The 18,075-nt window shown below is 32.4% G+C and overlaps 1 protein-coding gene across 4 annotated transcripts in view; it reads left to right on the top strand.

Moving 5' to 3' along the window:
• The window catches only part of LOC118204335 (resistance to inhibitors of cholinesterase protein 3-like), a 40,870-nt gene extending 23,022 nt beyond the window's left edge, over positions 1 to 17,848 (top strand). For 2 of the 4 annotated variants that reach the window (XM_085809143.1, XM_085809142.1), the window contains exons 4-7: positions 5,787 to 5,955; positions 11,704 to 11,802; positions 11,903 to 11,968; positions 17,691 to 17,848. In XM_085809143.1, coding sequence (XP_085665269.1) covers positions 5,787 to 5,955; positions 11,704 to 11,802; positions 11,903 to 11,928 — 294 coding nt within the window. In that variant the 3' untranslated portion in view covers positions 11,929 to 11,968; positions 17,691 to 17,848. Of the gene's footprint in view, positions 1 to 5,786; positions 5,956 to 11,703; positions 11,803 to 11,902; positions 11,969 to 14,373; positions 14,766 to 17,690 lie in introns of all 4 variants that reach the window. The other 2 variants (XR_015038929.1, XR_015038928.1) reach the window with 2 other exon arrangements.
• The last annotated feature ends 227 nt before the right edge of the window (positions 17,849 to 18,075 follow it).

Below are 18,075 nucleotides of genomic sequence, written 5' to 3'. Positions count from 1 at the left end.
AAACCCATATATTTTCTCAAAGCTTGTGTCATAAGTAGGAAAATCTTAGGGGCAGAGGGACAAGTGTTTAGGAGTTATAGGACTCACAGTGTCAGTAAAATGTTGGAAACATGACACCAAATGTCACTAAAATGCTCATTTCACGTATTTGTATGAACTAATAATATGGTAAGAAGGTGGAGATCTCAATATAAAGGGGAAAACAACTCATTGAAAAGACACAATATAGGTTGGGATGTTGAAAATGTGACTTGTTATTGACTTCAAACAAAATCTATTACAAGAGACAACCAATGTGCAATTCATCAAATAAGCATTGAGATGGGCAGAAAGACAGTTAACATTGGTCACATTTTACAAAAGCGATATCCTCACACTTTGCACACTCATTTGCCAATGAATCAAAGCAGTAATCCATTGGCACAATCCACATTCTAGGTTCATCGTCCAAGTATTCACCCTTATAAAAAGCATACTTAATCAAGTTCTTGAAACAATGAGTGCTGAACTGATATAGTGAAAAGTCTGCAGGGCCAGAAAACTATCCTGATGCCAAATGTGCTCCTGTGTCTCGATAATGATTGTGCCCATTATGTAACGAACAAAAGATTTGTAGTGTCTGAAGAAATGAATATCTAGAGGCTGGATATCTCCCATTCATCCTTCAGGTACCAGTTCTTTCTGTAGGACTTTACCATCAGGTACTTCGGAAGCAGACAATGCATGAAAATACAAGAATATGTCCACTGTACACACTTTAATGATACTTTATGGGTCCTATAGCTCCTAAACGCTTGTTCTTCTGCCCCTAAGACTTCACAGTTTTTCTACTTGTGACATAAGATTTCAGAAGTTATATGGGTGTCTGGGAAACCAGTATTAAAGGAGAGAAGGTTTACTTGTCAGATTATTGATTAAACAAGTGATGTTTATTCCATGTTAAAGAGGGATTATCTGAAAAAACCTATAAGTAATTTACAGAAGATCAGATTTCAGAAATATAACTGGTGCCATTAGTCCTCTGCAATTTATTTTAGGAACCAATTTACAGACTATGGTTTTGGAGACCTACAGACTGTTGCTAATTGTTTTTACTCCTTCAATAATCATTGTGTAAGCTGGGGGATGTTTCTCAACTCTAAAATGGATTAGGACATTTTTAAGAAGCACTATGAGCAAGGACTGACCATGCTTTAAATTTTAAAAGTCAAGATAAATAACATCTAAATTCATTGAAAGCATTTTTGATTTGTTTGCCTGAAAAAAAAAAAAGGCAGGTGTGTGGATTTAATTGACAAAAATTGTACTTGACTATTTTTTAATCGAGGTTCAAAGATATATTGCAAGCAATGTTATGATTTTATGACATTCCATTGTACAAAATAGTAAAATGTTATAATTTTATCACCTATGATAACTTGTTTTCTTTTAGTTGCATTGTTTTCCTTTAACTTGTAAAAACACAAATGCATTTTAACTTAGGTCATATCTGCATACTTAATTTCCAAAATTTTCATGATTTCATCTTGTTTTGTAAACTTCTGTTTAAATAACCCACCACCCGCCACTGCCCTAAAGTATCTGTTGTGATGACATCTGATTTATAATGTTGTAACAATTTCTATGTAGATAGGGCTGGGGTTAAGACAAGTTTGTAACATAATCTTTTAAACATGGAGCAGATGCATAGGGCGATTGAGTAGTAGGGAAAAGTTCTGATAAATTTACTATTTGATGCTTGATTCAGTAAAAACTTCACTTTTTGAAAAATGACTGTAAAAGATTGCTTATTGATTTCCTTGGTGAGTTTTTCTGCAAAATCTGAGGATGTTTATTGTGTTCAGCAATACGTGGTATGTAATTATATTGAGTTTATGATAACTGCAGTGTGGAACAGAAATCCTTGACATGTTTCAAGCAAAAAGAAAAGGCAACTATTTTGTGTGAATGAAAGAGAGTTGCATGGTGTTATTGCTGGGTTGCCAGTTGGTATGGAATAGATTGTAGTCCGAAGAGAGTTCCTATTTAGATCAAGAAATTGAATGCTATTATTGACTTTTCTGTTAATGGTAATCTGCAAGTTGGGGAAATTTTCTGAAATAGAGGATAATGAAGCTTTGAGTTCATCATCTGAATGTTTCCATAGCACAAAAATATCATTTACATACCTCATCCGAAAAGTAGGTTTCTTGGGGAGCTTGGAGAAAGCAAGATTTTCCATATGTTGAGTGTTGATTTCAACCTAGATACGTGACGTTGATGCTCCCATAAAGAGACTTTACTGTTTGTAGGTTTATCCATTGGCTTATGTACTTAAGTGAACTTATGTAAGGCATGAAAAGCTTTAGTAAAGGTTTTTGCCAAAGTGGTTTGAAATTCAAATAAAGGAATAGGTAGAAACAAAGATTTGACATTGATGGTAAGCATGGCAACATCAGGGCTTGTTGCTTTCGGAATTTGTGCAAGAAATTTGCTTATAGGCTGCACACTTGATATACTGCCCTTCATGAAAGAGGAGGAAAGTTTGGCAAGCTTGTATTCAAATTTACTGAATGGTGAATCTTCTGTTTATTAAAGGTCTGGCTGTATAATTTTCTTTGCAATTTTTGATTTCTATAAAAGGTTTTGGTATACTTTAGTCAGGATCAGGCTTAATGTCACCATATGGTATTTTATGTTGAGATACTCAGCTATTTTGTAAAATGTGTTCCATATATTTGGTGTTGGCCATATCTTCAACAATGCATTTTGTACCTCATATTTGTCTGATAAAGAAAATTCTATCTTTGGGGTACAAAATTTGTTGTTGGAGATGGTCTGATCATTTGGGACAGTCAACATTGATTAGATGGCTGTGAATGAATGGCATTTATTCAGACTTCATTAGTGGAAGAACGGCTACGAGTTGTGGCAAGAGAATCAAAATAGAGTACGAAAACTAAGATCCAGAATTGTGTGATCTTTGCAGAATCAACATTTACAACATGGTCAATACTTGTTTTTTTAATTAAACATTTCTTTCGATTTAAGTTGTTTAAGCTGCTTCGCTTTTTGTGCTGATACCTTTCACTTTAATTTTACATGCAAACGTAGTTTCTTATTCAGTTATAAAGCTTCATTGTTCAAATCATGTAGTTGCTTTGTTGTGAATTCCTTCTTAACCAAATTCTTTTCATTCTCAAAAACCTCTTTGTTACTTTCTTCATTATCAGTAGTTACATTTTGTGGATTAAAATCCTGCTACAGATTTCCATTATCTGTTAACTGACTGATAATGGAAGCATTGCAATAGAAATCTTCTGTTATAGCATCATCAATTTATTATCACTTCTCTGTGTATTTCATCACAAAATCCATTAATTAGAAATTTTGCCTTCTATAACATCCAAAATCTATGCCAAAACCAAGGTTGTTATTTTGCCTAATTTTGAAATTGCACATTCTTTGCCCTAACTGCGAGAGCACTATAAAAGGCAGGTACCAGGTATGCTTTTGCGTTGCAGATCCTGCTACAGCTCCGCAGTTAGAAACTCTTGGAATAAAAATTCAAACTAATTTTGATAAGAACTGTAATCATAATAATACCCTGCAAAAAAAAAAAAAAAAAAAAAAAAAAAAAAAAAACAATAAGCTGGATCAGATTAGAAAGGTAAGGAAGACTACAATTTGCTATGTTAACTGAACTCAAGTCCTACTTTCTCTCTTTCCCACTGCTACACCACTAGCAACAAAAAAGTATGAACGACATGCCTCTCTGGCCAACTATGTTTTGGAGCTTCACTAATTGTTTAAAGTCAAACAGAATAAAAGATTGATTCCCCAATACCCTATTTTACAAGACATCTGCTTTGTTTAGTTTTATAGTCTCAATAAAAAGTAGGCACAAAATTTCGCATATTCTTTCTAGTGAAAGTGAAGCCCTTTGGACTATGTAATAACATTGACTTTGAGCTACCAAACAGCTTTTAATGGACTTCATGTAATAGAATTAACATAAGTTACCTTTCCATGCTTGTTTCTTTAATTTTTCCTGCCAGTGTAATTTATTATTATCATTCCTGGAATCACCAAAAACTGATTCCAGAAATAACAATAATTTGAAATATGGGCTGTTTATTTGAAATTAAATATGAGGAAAAGTTAGATTGTTTTCAGTATATTATCATTTATATATTTCCTTATTTGCTTTCTCAGATATTGTTGCAGGAAATTAATATGCAAAAGAAAGTAGTCTTTTTATTTAAAATATTACTTTAACATATATACAGTTTTGTATGCATTTGAATGATTTTTAATAGTATAAAACAACAATGCTCTTATCACTAGTTCTCAACTTTGTAATAAAAAGACTGATTACAAAAAATGCTGTATGGACAAAGGTTGAAATGACTTTTATTGAATTGCAAACAACTATCTATATAGTATTAAAAATTCAGTATTCATTATCTTCAGCCATGCTGAATGGTTGAAACCACAGAATGCTGAGATTTTGACCCAGGTTCTGTCCAAAGCAAAGTTCTAGCCAAAGCTACCTGTATGTTTGTTTTTCGCAGTTATCCGCCACATGTAATACAAATACAAGCCAGTTTCCTCAAATTCCTCCACAAAGGCATCCTTTTCCTTAGGCAGATAGTACTGGTGAGCTTTGCTATACTTAGCTTAACCTCATTTGCTTGGAATTAATGCAGTGCAGTCTTAACATCCTTTTTAATTCTGATAAACTAAAATTTGTAGTCTTCTATTAACATGTATGTTACTGTTATAGAGCATATATGTAGATTAAGGAATTTCATCTAATGATTGTGTGAAAAGTCATACAAAATTCGTTTTTACCAAGAGACTTGATTATATGTTATTTCTTTTATGCAAAACAATCATTACAGAATGTGGATATAAAGTAAATTCATGTATGGAAATGAGTTCCATAGTAATTTTTTAAGAGTTTTTCTTTTCTTCTGAGGAAAATTCTTTAAGGATGTTCTTTTGTCTTATAGAAGTGTTTCTGGCAAGTGTAAAAAAAGCGACCGTTTGTCTTGACAGGAGTCTATGTCTCTCTCTGTTTTACAGTCACCCAAGCTGACATATTGATCATACCAATAGTCATTGATATAATTAAAGATTAAAAATTCAAAATCCTTTCACTTTTCTTGTTTTTCATAGATAATAAGATATTTAAAATATTAATAGATGTCTTCTATGTTAATACTAAATTATACAAAGACAACAAGAGAGGATATATTACAAGAGTCTTTGCAGCATGAAGGCACTCTAAGTAAATGGTGAGCTGAAAGCCCTCAGAATAGGTTGGTGATAGGGAAAGAGGAATGGGAGACCCTCAGACCTGTTCCCCCCAGGGTGCTCTCCTTCAAAATTGGGGCCGAACTGAGCGAAGTCATATTGTCACCTGTATGGCGCTCAAGGCTCTAGCCGACAGGCGCAGTCTTGCTCTCCAGCCACGATTAATTTCGTGGAGTTGTTCTGATGTTACTGTCAAAATATGAGATAAGCCACAACAGCAACAATAAACTTTCTTTTTATTTCATACATTCAGGACCAAATCTTAAGAGTTAATGTAAATTAAATTAATATAATTAAATTAAATTAATATAATTAAACTAAATTAATGTAATTAAATGTAAATTAATGTAAATTTAATTTCCTTTTGAGAAGAATTTTTATTTTAGTACATGTGATTATGATTTATTGTGAGTAGTTTTTTTATGTGTTTAAATAGTTGTCATTCTTTCCTTTCCCTTTGTATTGTAATGAATTTTCATTGTTTATAGATGATGTTGAAGAAAAACAATGAAACATGTCATTCTACTTCTGTGAAACCATGTAAAGCAAACGCTATACATAAATTTGCAGAGGTAGAAGAACATTTGGAGAAAAGAAAAGTAAATGCCCCTGAAAGGAAAACACATCGTGTTCTTGAACAGTATGGAAAGGAGAAAGGTATTAAAACTGGTCATGTGGGTTTAGATTATTTTTGTCATTTTCCTATTAAGTACATCTTGTACTATTCTTTTGTTTTCTTTAAGTCCTGGTTGGATTAGGCACATTTGCTTTTAAGCAGTTTATTCGCTTTAGACCAGTTTGAAATGCTTGCTTTTACTTCATTCAAATAAACTGGGATAAAAGATCAAATAAACTCAGTTAAGTAAATACAGAAAAAAGCTAAATACGTGATTAAGCTGAGAAATATTATAAATTGAGATAAATAAATAAATAATGATAACAATAAATTGATGGTTTGATGATAGAAACTAAAATAAATATACTGATAATACGACAATCTGATAAATAATAAGCTCATGATAATGATGATGCATTGATAAATAAACCGAGATAAATAATATAAACAAACTGGGGTAAACAAATGAATAAACTTGGATAAACTGTTGAAATTAGGCCCACCAGTTGCCAAGTAGTAAAGGCCCCGAAAACTGGTAGTTCGGTCCGAGGTTCGACAAACAGGCTGGCTGCATGGGCATTTTCGTGATTTTTCCCATGTGTAACGTGTATGCCAACTAGTTTCCTTTAGAAGGTCCTCTTCGAAGGCATCCCTCCCTTAGCCCTCGAGGCATTGCCATAACCACAAAAACCAACCACTGTTGAACTGAATATTTTAACTTTTTGTGTTTTCTTTGCTCAAATATAAATCTTTAATGAAATTCTAATTTTTTGTTTGACTGCTCTGAATACTTTACAATCTGTGTTGATTTCATGTATGTATGTTTGTAAATTATATCACATAGATAGTTAATACAACCTTATACACTCTACAGTAAAAGGAGCATAAATGCACCTTTAAATTAAACCATCAAGATTCTTTAGATATACTTTACTTAGGTGTACTTTATATTTAAATTAATGGATTACTTTAAATGGGAGAGTTGCACTCATGCGACTCTTCTCTAATAAGTTTGCTGTACTTCTTTTTGGTTGCCCAAATCTTAGCTTCTGTTCGTGCATGTATTCCTCCACTCTTCAAAAACGGTGTTCCTGCAAACCATTCAGAAGCTAAAATAGTATATAGTAGTTAACTATTACTGTATGTATGCTGCTTTACAGCTGCTAAGAGATGAGAAAAATTTTACTCTAACTAATGATGTTCATTTTCCTAAGAAATTAAAACATACTGTATCTACAACAGGTGAACTGTAATATCTTTATCAAATTGAAATGGTGTAAATGTCAGACCAGGAAAAAATGCAACAAAAACTGTCAGTTACTGTAAAGCAGAATAGCAAAAACTCTACATCACAGTAATCACAGAAAATGCCATGAATTGCAACAGGCTTTGCATCTTGGGCTTGAGTACACAATTTGGTTTGATCAGAAAATTGTACAGAAATTCTGTTTTGCTATTTTTTCCCATTCTACAAGACAGTCTCAATTTCATACCCAATTTGGGGTTCATGATTTTCTTGTAATAGTGAAAAGATGAATTTAGAACAGTGTAACTGATCAAGAAATAATGATTTTGTTCTACATAATTTTGGTCCATTGTATAACCAGCCTTTGGTGTATTCCTGTCTTGAACTCTTAGTATGGCATTATAAATAAATTTGGAATAAATTTATTATATAGTTTAAACAGATTTTATATTTTATACAGCCACATAGCCTCTTGGCATGGGAGCACACATCATAGCCCAGGTTCGATTCCCTGAAAAGGCATGGACGTTTGTAAATTTATATTGTTTTTGTAGCATGACAGCACTTGAAATACTACTACTGAGCAACTGGTTATTCTGTAGTACTACTTGACGCGACTCTTCTGGGGGTTGAGATGGGCTGTGCTGAGTCTTGGTCGATGATGAAGGGTCAGGCTAAGAATTTTTTGCGGATAATTAGAGAAATAAGTGACATCTGGATTATCAACTGGATTTAAAGTTCCTGAAACTTTGGATGAAAATAGGATTGTTAGTCTGACCTTCTTTCGAAGCATTAAATTAAAAATCTCATTTTTTTTCATCTGCCAAAAAAAAATGGTCAAATCAAAATTCTCATCAAATCTAATTGTGTTTCATCCACATTAAAAATAAGATCATTAGGATTTCACTACAAATACAGAACTTTAGATGCAACCTCAATAGCGATTTTAATTCATCCCAGACCTTAATGCAAATGATGCAGTGATGGTTCAAGTATTCATTGTTCATAAAAGCTATATATATATACCATATTTGACAGCATGTAAGACACACCCTTATTTAGAAGGCCACACGCAAGGGAAAAAAGTCTCAATAGTCCGCGCAATACCACAATGACTTAAAATGTAGTTTCTTTTAGTTCTCACGTTTCGTAACAGCCAAATAAACAATCATTGAATGCAATTACCAAACATATTTTTATTAGGGAAAATTAACAAATGGCGAGCTATTTTGAACATGATATGTAAATGTCAATAATGAATAAATGAATGAACGGCGAGCAATCAAACATAATACAAAACAAAGCAGAAACTACAAAAAACACAGATTCAAGGAAAACGTTGCCTATCATGAAATTAGACTTTAAACACTTTCAAAACCATAAAAATCCTTTTCACTATCATCATCGAAAACGAGAATATCGTCATCGCTATTGTTTCCGTCATCGCTAGTATCACCTTCGAATAATGCATCGTCTTCTGTTCCATCAAGAGCATTACTGATTTCGCACTTCTTAAAGTACTTAACAATTACTTCAGCCTTTACATCCTCCCAAGATCTTTTTACCCACTCGCACACTTGTGAAATAAAGGGCCGCTTCATTCTACCTGAGGGTGTCAGGGCATGATGTGGCTCTCCTATCCACTTGTTCCATTGTTCTCGCACTTTTTCCTTAAATGGCTTATTCACCGATATATCTGAAGGGCTGCAATTAGCTAGTCAGTCCACCAGGAATGACAGCTATCTGGGTTTTTAATTCTCTTGCTTTATTCTTTATGGTTTCAGTTCTATGGGCGCTAAACTGATCCAAAACCAAAAGAGAGGCTTTTCTTAAGAGTCCATCAGGTTGCCTCGCCCATACATTCTGTAACCGCAGTTTCATTCCAGCTTCGTCCATCCAGCCTTTCGGATGAACATGAACAATTACACCCGTTGGAAGTTTTTCTTTCGGATGAGTTTTTTTCGTTTTGAATATGAAAAACGGCGCTAGTTTTGTACCATCAGCACAACATGTTAGAACTAACGTTTTTTTTTTCATGACCTGTGGTTTTTATGGTTATTGATTTAGACCCTTTAATACTCACAGTCTTGTTGGATGGTTCATCAAATGTGAGTGAAATTTCATCCATATTTCCTATTTGACCAAGCTCAAAAGAAGTTTTCTTGCGTGCATTTATAACAAACCTATGAAATGCTAGTATTTTTTCTTCATAATCTGCTGACATTTTCTGTGCAATAGTTGTTTTTGTGCGCATTGATAAGCCTTGCCTTTTCATGAACCTGTAGCACCAGCCCTCAGACCCTGAAAAGTTCCGATTCCCATACTGCAAGTCGTTTGGCCTCATTTATTATCATTTTGGTTGAAACACTTATCCCAGATTTCCTCTTATCGATCACCCACATTTTATGGCATTTTCAAGTTCAGGCCAAGATGGAGCTGGGCATCGAAGGTTATGTTTTTGTTCTTTAGGAGTCTTCAGTTGATCTTCCTGCAGTCGCCAAGTACGTATAATTTTTTCGGTAGGTGGTGAACCGAAATGCCTTGCTGCTGCTCTGTTTCCATGCACTTTGGCATAGTTTAACACTCCTAGTTTATACTGAATTGTATAGCTTAATCTCTTGTTTCCTGTAGTCATATTTGCGAGGGTATTTTTTTTACACAAATAGTTTTAAGCACCGATACCGACATGTTTATACAGAGTAGCACCGATACCGACACCTGTGTCGACTGAGTCAAAGAAAGTCTACGTAAAGAAGGAAAGGCTCCAGAAACGTAATGTGACCGTCGAACCTCGAGCTTTGGCGCTTTTGGGCAACAGCTATTTCATGCATGTGCAAAATAATCATGACAGATGTTGAAAAAGTTATGTGTTTCTAGACCTTTATCCGGGCTAAAAATAGCATTCAGTATTGAAAGTTAACCTGTCTCCTTCACGTATAAGACGCAGGTAACGTTTTTGAGACCAAATTTAGGAAAAAAAAGTGCGTCTTATATACCGTCAAATACGGTATATATATTTTTGTACTTCTTAAATTGTTAATTTTCTCTCCTTCATTTTTTACTTAATTTTCAAATTATCAGACATTTTAATTAGCAAAGCTTGATCTATCTAAAAATGGGAGTTAAATGTATACCAAATATAGCTGCAGCATTTTTAATGTTATGGTCAAGAAAAATATGTATATTTTATTCTGGTGGAAGGAGGTATAAAGTATTGAATTCAAAATTTTTTAGGTTACATAATGTGAATGCTAAGAATGAATTTTTACAAATGACCATATAGTTTTCTGCTTGTTTTGGCAGTATTTATTATTACCAATGTGCTATTGTAAATTTATGTGTAAGTTTCCATGTGCTTTGTTCTCAATCAATTGACAAGTCAGCCAGTAAAACAAATAATTTTTTTAGAAAACAACAAAATTAATTTTTTGTTATACCCTTTTTAGTAATTTGTTAAATTAGCAATTGATTAATTCATAGAGAATTTAATTTTTAAAAATTATTATGTTAACTGAATATACTTGTTTAAAGAGTATTGTATGGAATACAGTTTTATGTGTCACATTTTATGTGTTTGTGTGTTTACTGAATTTTATGTGTACGAACATGTCATCAACTGCATATGTTTTACTGACTTGCCATCTTTTTATATCCTTTTGCTGAATTAATCGTTGACCATGTGTGTACTGAAGCTCGTATTCATTTAAATGAAACAGAATATGGCTGAGGTGGAGAAGAACATTATAGTTCTGGTAAACAAAATATATGGAATAGTTAATCACGTTTATTGAAAGCAATTTTGAGATATGAAAGAATTAAAAATTGATATTTAACTCTTTGCACTGAAGGCCTTTTTCACTCGGACAAACCAGCAACTCAAGACAATTTCAGCTATATTATTAGCAAAGAGCTAATATAGCTTTAATTTTTGTAAAGCTTAAAGCTATATTTTGCCTTTTTCCCAAGCGAATGCTATGCTAAGACTAACTAAACTAAGTTAAGATTTGGCTAAGAGTGCAAGCCAACCGTAGCCCATGAAAGTACTTCAGATAACAATAGCTTATCTCACATCTTAAATAAACAGATCGAGTTCCAAAACACTGTAGTGCTGGTACAGTACACATCAAGTGGACACTTCAAATCAGCCGGGTGCCGCTCAAGTGCAAAGGGTTAATTACAGGTAAAAGAAATACAGAATTTTTAGAAGAAAACTATTGAACATACTGTTGGTAGACCTGTATTAATCAAGTCTCAATTCAGTTTTCATATTCTTCATTTAACTGTCAGCATGTGATTTATTAAATCTAATTCAAAATAGTAAACTGAGATTGCTAAAACATTTGATGCAGTCATTGTCCAGCTCCTAGTTGTCAAAAATTTCCGAGCAGTTTCATTGTTGATGTTCTGACCACTTTGTAGAAAATATAACTGTGTTGTTTCTTTTCATTTTTATTGTTTAATATTACTGTGTTATTTTAATAATGAAATAATCCATTTGTTTGTGACTTTTAATAAGTTTTTTTTTTTTTTTTTCATCTATTAGTTTTAACTGCATTGAAAACAATCATTTTGGAAATGGAAGATTTTAAAGGAAACTTTAGTGAAATGGATGTGAGACCTACGTCAGTACCAGATGCTCTTGGTAATGAGTTGAATGGTTTTCAACATTTTGAACTGTTGAAACGTTTCATTGAAAATGTTTTAATTTGTCGAAATGTAACAACTCCGTTTCGCATTTTTAGGTAGCACTTTTGATAGTAGTGCATAGCTTCTGTCAATCATAGATTAGGATTACATGTTTATTCTAGGTAAAGTATACCTTTTGTTTTGTTTGTTGTTATGTAAAATATTGTAATTTATTTATTACTGTCATTATTTCTTTCATTTATGTATCATAGACATGTTTATTCTAGGTAAAGTATACCTTTTGTTTTGTTTGTTGTTATGTAAAATATTGTAATTTATTTATTACTGTCATTATTTCTTTCATTTATGTATCATAGAATGCAAACCTGCAACTGCACAGAATCATTTAAAATGTTTAATAATAAAATTATTAAATTTTGTGCAATTAAGGCATTAGTAAATGACTGCTTTGGAGAATATGTCTTGAATTCATAGACATCTGAATGCATATTAACAATTTTAGCTGATTTAATGTTTTAATATTAAAAACTGAAGGGATTAATGAGTTTTGTGACTGTATTGAAGGGCATAATTGAATAATGCTAATAAATTATATGCAAATAAAATATTAAATCACATATTTGTAATTAGTTCAGCTTTAAGTGTGCTAATTACAAAGAAGTTCTGAATTTTACAAAAAATGTTACTGAAGTTATTCTAGCAAAGTAAAAAAAAAGGGCCCAGTTTCTTGCCTTTAATATGTAAATGTTACCTCATATATTTTGTTTTAAATGCCATATTATAGTATTGCTGTCTGTCACTAAATGATTTTGTGTAAACTTTCATTCATAATCCCCCTCTAAAAAAGGGATATGATTTTAATGTCATCCTTAGGCTTGTTCATTGAAAAAAAAAATTGGAGATAAGAAAACTGTGTGCCATGAACATTGTACAGAAATTTATTTTGAAAAAAAAAATGAATTATCTATCACTATTGGTAAAAGTTCACACTGATCTATATTCATTACAGCTTCGGGAACGACCAATAGTTTCCGACCATTCTCCAGGTCTTTCTGGTCTTAAAATAACAGTCTGTTGCCTATTAAATAGTTGCTCTAAAGAACAACTTTGAGAGTTTAAATATCTAGTTAAATGGGTGATTTTAAATCATTACTTTCTCTTTGTAAGTGAGAAATTAGTCGTATCTAATGAAAGAAATAGATCATTTACCTCTGTGTTGGGGAGGAACAATAGCAGAACCAGTTTCGCTTTCTGGGAGCAGAGTTTGTGGCAAAAGTATAATTGCCTTATTAGCAGAGGGCAGAATTTCCCCTGTGGCTATACACCTGTCATCCTCATTGGTTTCATTGTATTTTTGTACATTTTCAGGTTTGGTATCAAGAATTTCACGGTTTCTTTGATATCAACCCCAGTACATCGATTCTTGACAAAAGCTTCCTTCATTTTGATTTTCTGCTAATTTTTCAGCAGTCTGGTTCCCAAGTAAATAGTGTTGGGTGTCCAAACGTTTTTGAATGATTTCAGCCTGAAATTTCAATTTGCTTCTTCTCAATTCTATCCTGTTCTTTTTTTCCCATCTCAAGCCTCACTGAAGTGATGTTTTCCAAGAGACATTTCTCAAGCTCCTTCTAGTAAACTTTGTTAATCATAATCTGCTGCTTTAGATCATTATCCTAAGCTTAGCTCTGACCTTTTTCCTTAACTTTACTACTTTACTCCTTAACTAGAATCATCTTTTCTAGCTTTTGCTCAGAACTTGAATTCATATAAATTAAATTACACAAATAACAGAATAATTTAATTTGCTGCCTCAATATAAAAATTCAAGGTACTTGACCTACTTTCCTAGATCTGAAGACTTGACACACTGGTTTGAGCTTGGAATATGAAGATGTTAATCATAACCTAAGATTTTTGTGGATATGGGTGCTTCAAACACATTATAGCAGTTATTAAAACACAAGCACTTTTATCACAAAACAATACTTTACTCTCTCAATAACACATTACTTTTTGGACACTAGTGGTTCTATAAACTTAAAGATGCTGCTGATGTTTTTAGCCTGATGGTCCACTTCTTAAACAGGTGAAATTTTTACACAGAAAATGTTCACAGGCACAGAAGGTCCCACAAAACTTAATGTACTGATGGTCTTCAGATAGTGAGTCCTACAAAACTTAAGCTAAATTCTGGAGCCTGACTGTCCAAATTCTCTGCAGAGTAAAATGCAAGAGTTCTCATTTGATGATCAAACTAAAATTGCCTCCATGGAATACTATCATACTGCTGCCACCAAGATATTAAAGCTGTAATGCTACCAAACTCCTGGGATGGAAGACATTAAGACAGGTTGTCTTTTTAGATTTATTTTAAAACTTAACAAGTGATAAAAGTTTTAACTTAAGAAGTTTAAAACTTAACAAGGATATAATAAGGTCTGAATTAGTATAAAAAAAACATACTGGCATTATTTTTACAGGATGAAAAACAAAATTTCCCAGATGCAAGATGTGCTTTACTTCAACGATATCTTTTGTACAACTCCTCATTCTTCTTTTGTTGCAGAACAAGAAGGCAGATACTCTGCAGGAGTGCAGTCCAAAGGAAAAAAAAAACCTCCTTCAAGCACTTTCACTTGGACCACCCTTGAGCTAGCTGGAAATGCTGGTGTTTTCCCCATGAGTGTAGGAAACTTGCTAATTGTGAAGATATGTTATTTGTCATAATATTATTGGACAGGATATCCATGTTATATACACAAATGTTGTCAGATGTAATTGATAAATTATTGATTGCTTGTGATTGCTTGTCTTTCCCAGATGCTTGAAAAGAAGGCTTTCTGACAGTCTAAGTCATAGAACATAAGTAAGAATGAAGAAATATGGTTTCTGTACTCTTTAACTGTTGTTTCCAAATCACCCAATTTTGAGCGTGGAAAAAATATGATGGGTCTCCAGGTGCTTTGAATTTTTGTTCTGTTGAATAATTTCATGTATATATTTATAATTACAGTGAAGTCTTGGTTTACATAATTAATTCCAAGTATATTAATCATCTGAAATATTTGTAAACAAAATCTGTTTCTCCCACAGTAATTGCTGTAAAATAGATTAATTCATTCTTGAACCACAGGTGACTAGTTATTTAAGTTTTACATCACTGCTTTGTGTACAGTTTCATAAACAGAAACCAGTAAAAATCATTAAATCTAGACAAAAATATAAGCATAAAATTGAAAGGATAAAACAGATGAAAATTTAATTATACTGTACCTTTACAATAGCGAGTGAACGACGCAAGTGGAAAGTAGTGACGGAAAGAGAAAGGTTCGTTTTGGTTTATTTAACTGCAGTAAAGCACTCGAGGGCTATCTGCCAAAGGGGGGATGCTTACATGGAGAATCTTTTCTATGAAAACTGGCTTGTATCCTCATGCACCCGTGCAGTCAGCCTGTTTGCCTGTTATCAAACCCAGGTAAAATTACCAGTCTTCAACATCTTTATCGCTCAGGAAAGAAAAAGGAAAAGATTATTAGGAATAAGTTAGGAATTCTGATTTTCATCAAAATTGGATATGCCTGTAACTTGTTACTGCTTTATCCAGGGTGTATCAGTAAGAAAACATCTTGCTGTCTTTTGCAAAACTCTACTGGGATCATCTTTTCTTTCATCTTCATTTTAAGGAAACTTTCACAATCATTAATTTAGAAGTTGAACAACAAAAATCAGCGTTATATTTTCAAATTTTCACGGTAGATGCAATTCTCTTCCATTTCTTGACATTCTGATCAAACGTAACACATCCAACTTCAGTACTACGGTTTACCTTCCACCACACTTCATGTTATATGACTAAACAAAAGTTAGCTTCATTTTATTCCTATGTTTCCCATGCTCTTCAAGTTCGCTCCTCCAAACTATGTCTTGATGAAGAACTAAATTATTTAAAAGCAGTAGCTATTGACAGGGCTTTTCACCCAACATTATGAAACAAGCAGTTAAAAGAATTCTCATCTCAGCACACCAAAAGGCACACTCTTACTTTAGGAAATTATAAAAATTCTGTTGTCATTTCCTTCTTTCCATCAATTAGCTATAAAGTTGCATGTATTTTACAGAAATTTAACTTTCGGGTCATTTATTCTCTCATCAATAAAATTCCGAATATAAATTCCTGGGGTATTTACAGGATTCCTTGCGAGTGTGATTTAATTTACATTGGTCAAACTACGCCTTAAAATTTCATGTTAAGAAACATGAGGCATATGTTAGAAAAAAGGAAACACAGAAGTCTTCTGTTGCCCAGCATTGTTGTTCTGAAAATCACACTTTAAATCTTTATGCTGCCAAAATTATTCAAAAAAACATCTTCCATTGGTGAACTGGATTTTCTAGAGGCATTTTACATTCAAAAAATATTTCTGTTCTAGTTAACGACCCTAATTCCAATCCATCTTTACCTTCAACCTTTAAAGAAATTATGTTTTAGATCTGGTTTCATCAGCAGATGGCTCCAGTAGCTTGACTCCTGTCCAGGCTTTCTTACCTTATCTCGTTCATTTGCAGCTGAGGATGATGGTTCGGTAAAAACCAGCGAAACTAGTTCTGTGAAAATTTGAAAATATAATGCTGATTTTTGTTGTTTGACTTTGGTGTTCGGTGTATTGCATTTTGCATTAAAAGCTAGTGATTACCAGACAATAAATTTCTTTCCAGACACCTATCCTTTCCTTTTTTTCAATGGTTTGTGAAAATCTGTGTCTGACAAATTCTTTTGACCTGTTCTTGAACCTGTGGCTGTGCTAAAATGTTGAAATTTTTGAATGTTTGAAAATAAAGCATTTTTCCCAATAAGAATAGTTTACTTTTGGATGTGCTTTATTTGGCTTGTCATTTTTAGCCATTTCAGTTGTTTTTAATTGTTGTAATAATTGTTTGGAATTATTGTACATGTCGATCATTTTGCATTTGATTTGGCTTATGCTTCTCATGTGTACTAATCCATATTCACACATATCTTACATATATTGAAATTCTGATCTGTTCTATTCACACACATTTAAGTTTTCATTATATTTTGTATGATGCCATAAAGAGGATCTTAAGCAAAAACCTCTTAACTAATTTGTTAAAATTTTGGATGAATAGTTAAAATATCTACAGTTTGTCTTTTCAAAGTTCATATTTCATCTTTAAATAAATTATTTTTCAATTCAATATGCTGGAGAATCGTCCTAATTGAATGCTTTTTGTTAATTTTGAATGAAAATCTTTGATACAATTTAAGAAACAGTGTTGTTATTCAGTGTTTTCACCATCTGAAATTTCACATTTTCTGTAGATATTAATCATTTCTGAAATGGCTTCCTTTTATATTCCTGATGATGCTGTATAACAAAATTTAAGTATTGCTTCAAAATAAATTTCTTTCCATTCGCAAAGAAATCACCCAGGTTTCATTCATATATATATAAATATTGAATATAGTTTTACTTCCCCCCTTTTTCTAGAATTTATTATTTTGTATAATGCCTGAAATTGCTAACTTAAAAACAAAATTTAGTTTTGCTGCAGTAAAGCAACTTTTCATTGTTGAAGTATACACTAATCTCTGTTTATTGTTGTTATTATTATTATTATTATTATTATTCATTGGCTTCTGCATCATAAAAGTTTAAATAATATGCTCCTGGATTTTTACTTTAATAATGAAAGTATTTGTTTTTAATCCCCTAAAACTGTAATACTTTCAAAACTTTCTTTTTAATCTCAAACTGAAAGTGATTTGTTTTATAACCATATAATATTAATATTCATATTTTAATAATTATGAAATCTATGTATCTTATAATAAATACTGATTTCATTGTTGCTGTTTTTTAGTTTCCATGCTGAGGAACTCTTATGCTAAAGAATGTGAAAAACTGCCATATTCCATATTATATTGTTATGTTTTATTGATATCTGCTATTTGGTTATAAGGTTGTTAAAGGCCTTCTTGTTATATATACAGTTGTAAATAAATTTTTATGACAAATTTACTGATATTTATTTATTCATTTCATTTTATAAAAATGCAATACTTCATTCTAAGCCATGTTTCTTTTTACCTTTTGCTATTCATGGCCATTTAACCCTTTCCAGCATGCTACCCTTTAATGTTGGAATTTTGATAGAAAAAAAAAGAAAGGTAGACAGTCTAATCAGGACTGGAAGAGTACAGAGGTAAAATTTTGTGAAGATAGCACTTATTTTAATTCTATGGGTG

Source organism: Stegodyphus dumicola, chromosome X2 (assembly GCF_044657685.1).
Source record: "Stegodyphus dumicola isolate Sdum_Otavi_A_Nest chromosome X2, ASM4465768v1".
In the NCBI taxonomy this organism is placed as follows: Eukaryota; Metazoa; Arthropoda; class Arachnida; order Araneae; family Eresidae; genus Stegodyphus; species Stegodyphus dumicola.
This window is presented reverse-complemented; position numbering and strand designations above follow the sequence as displayed.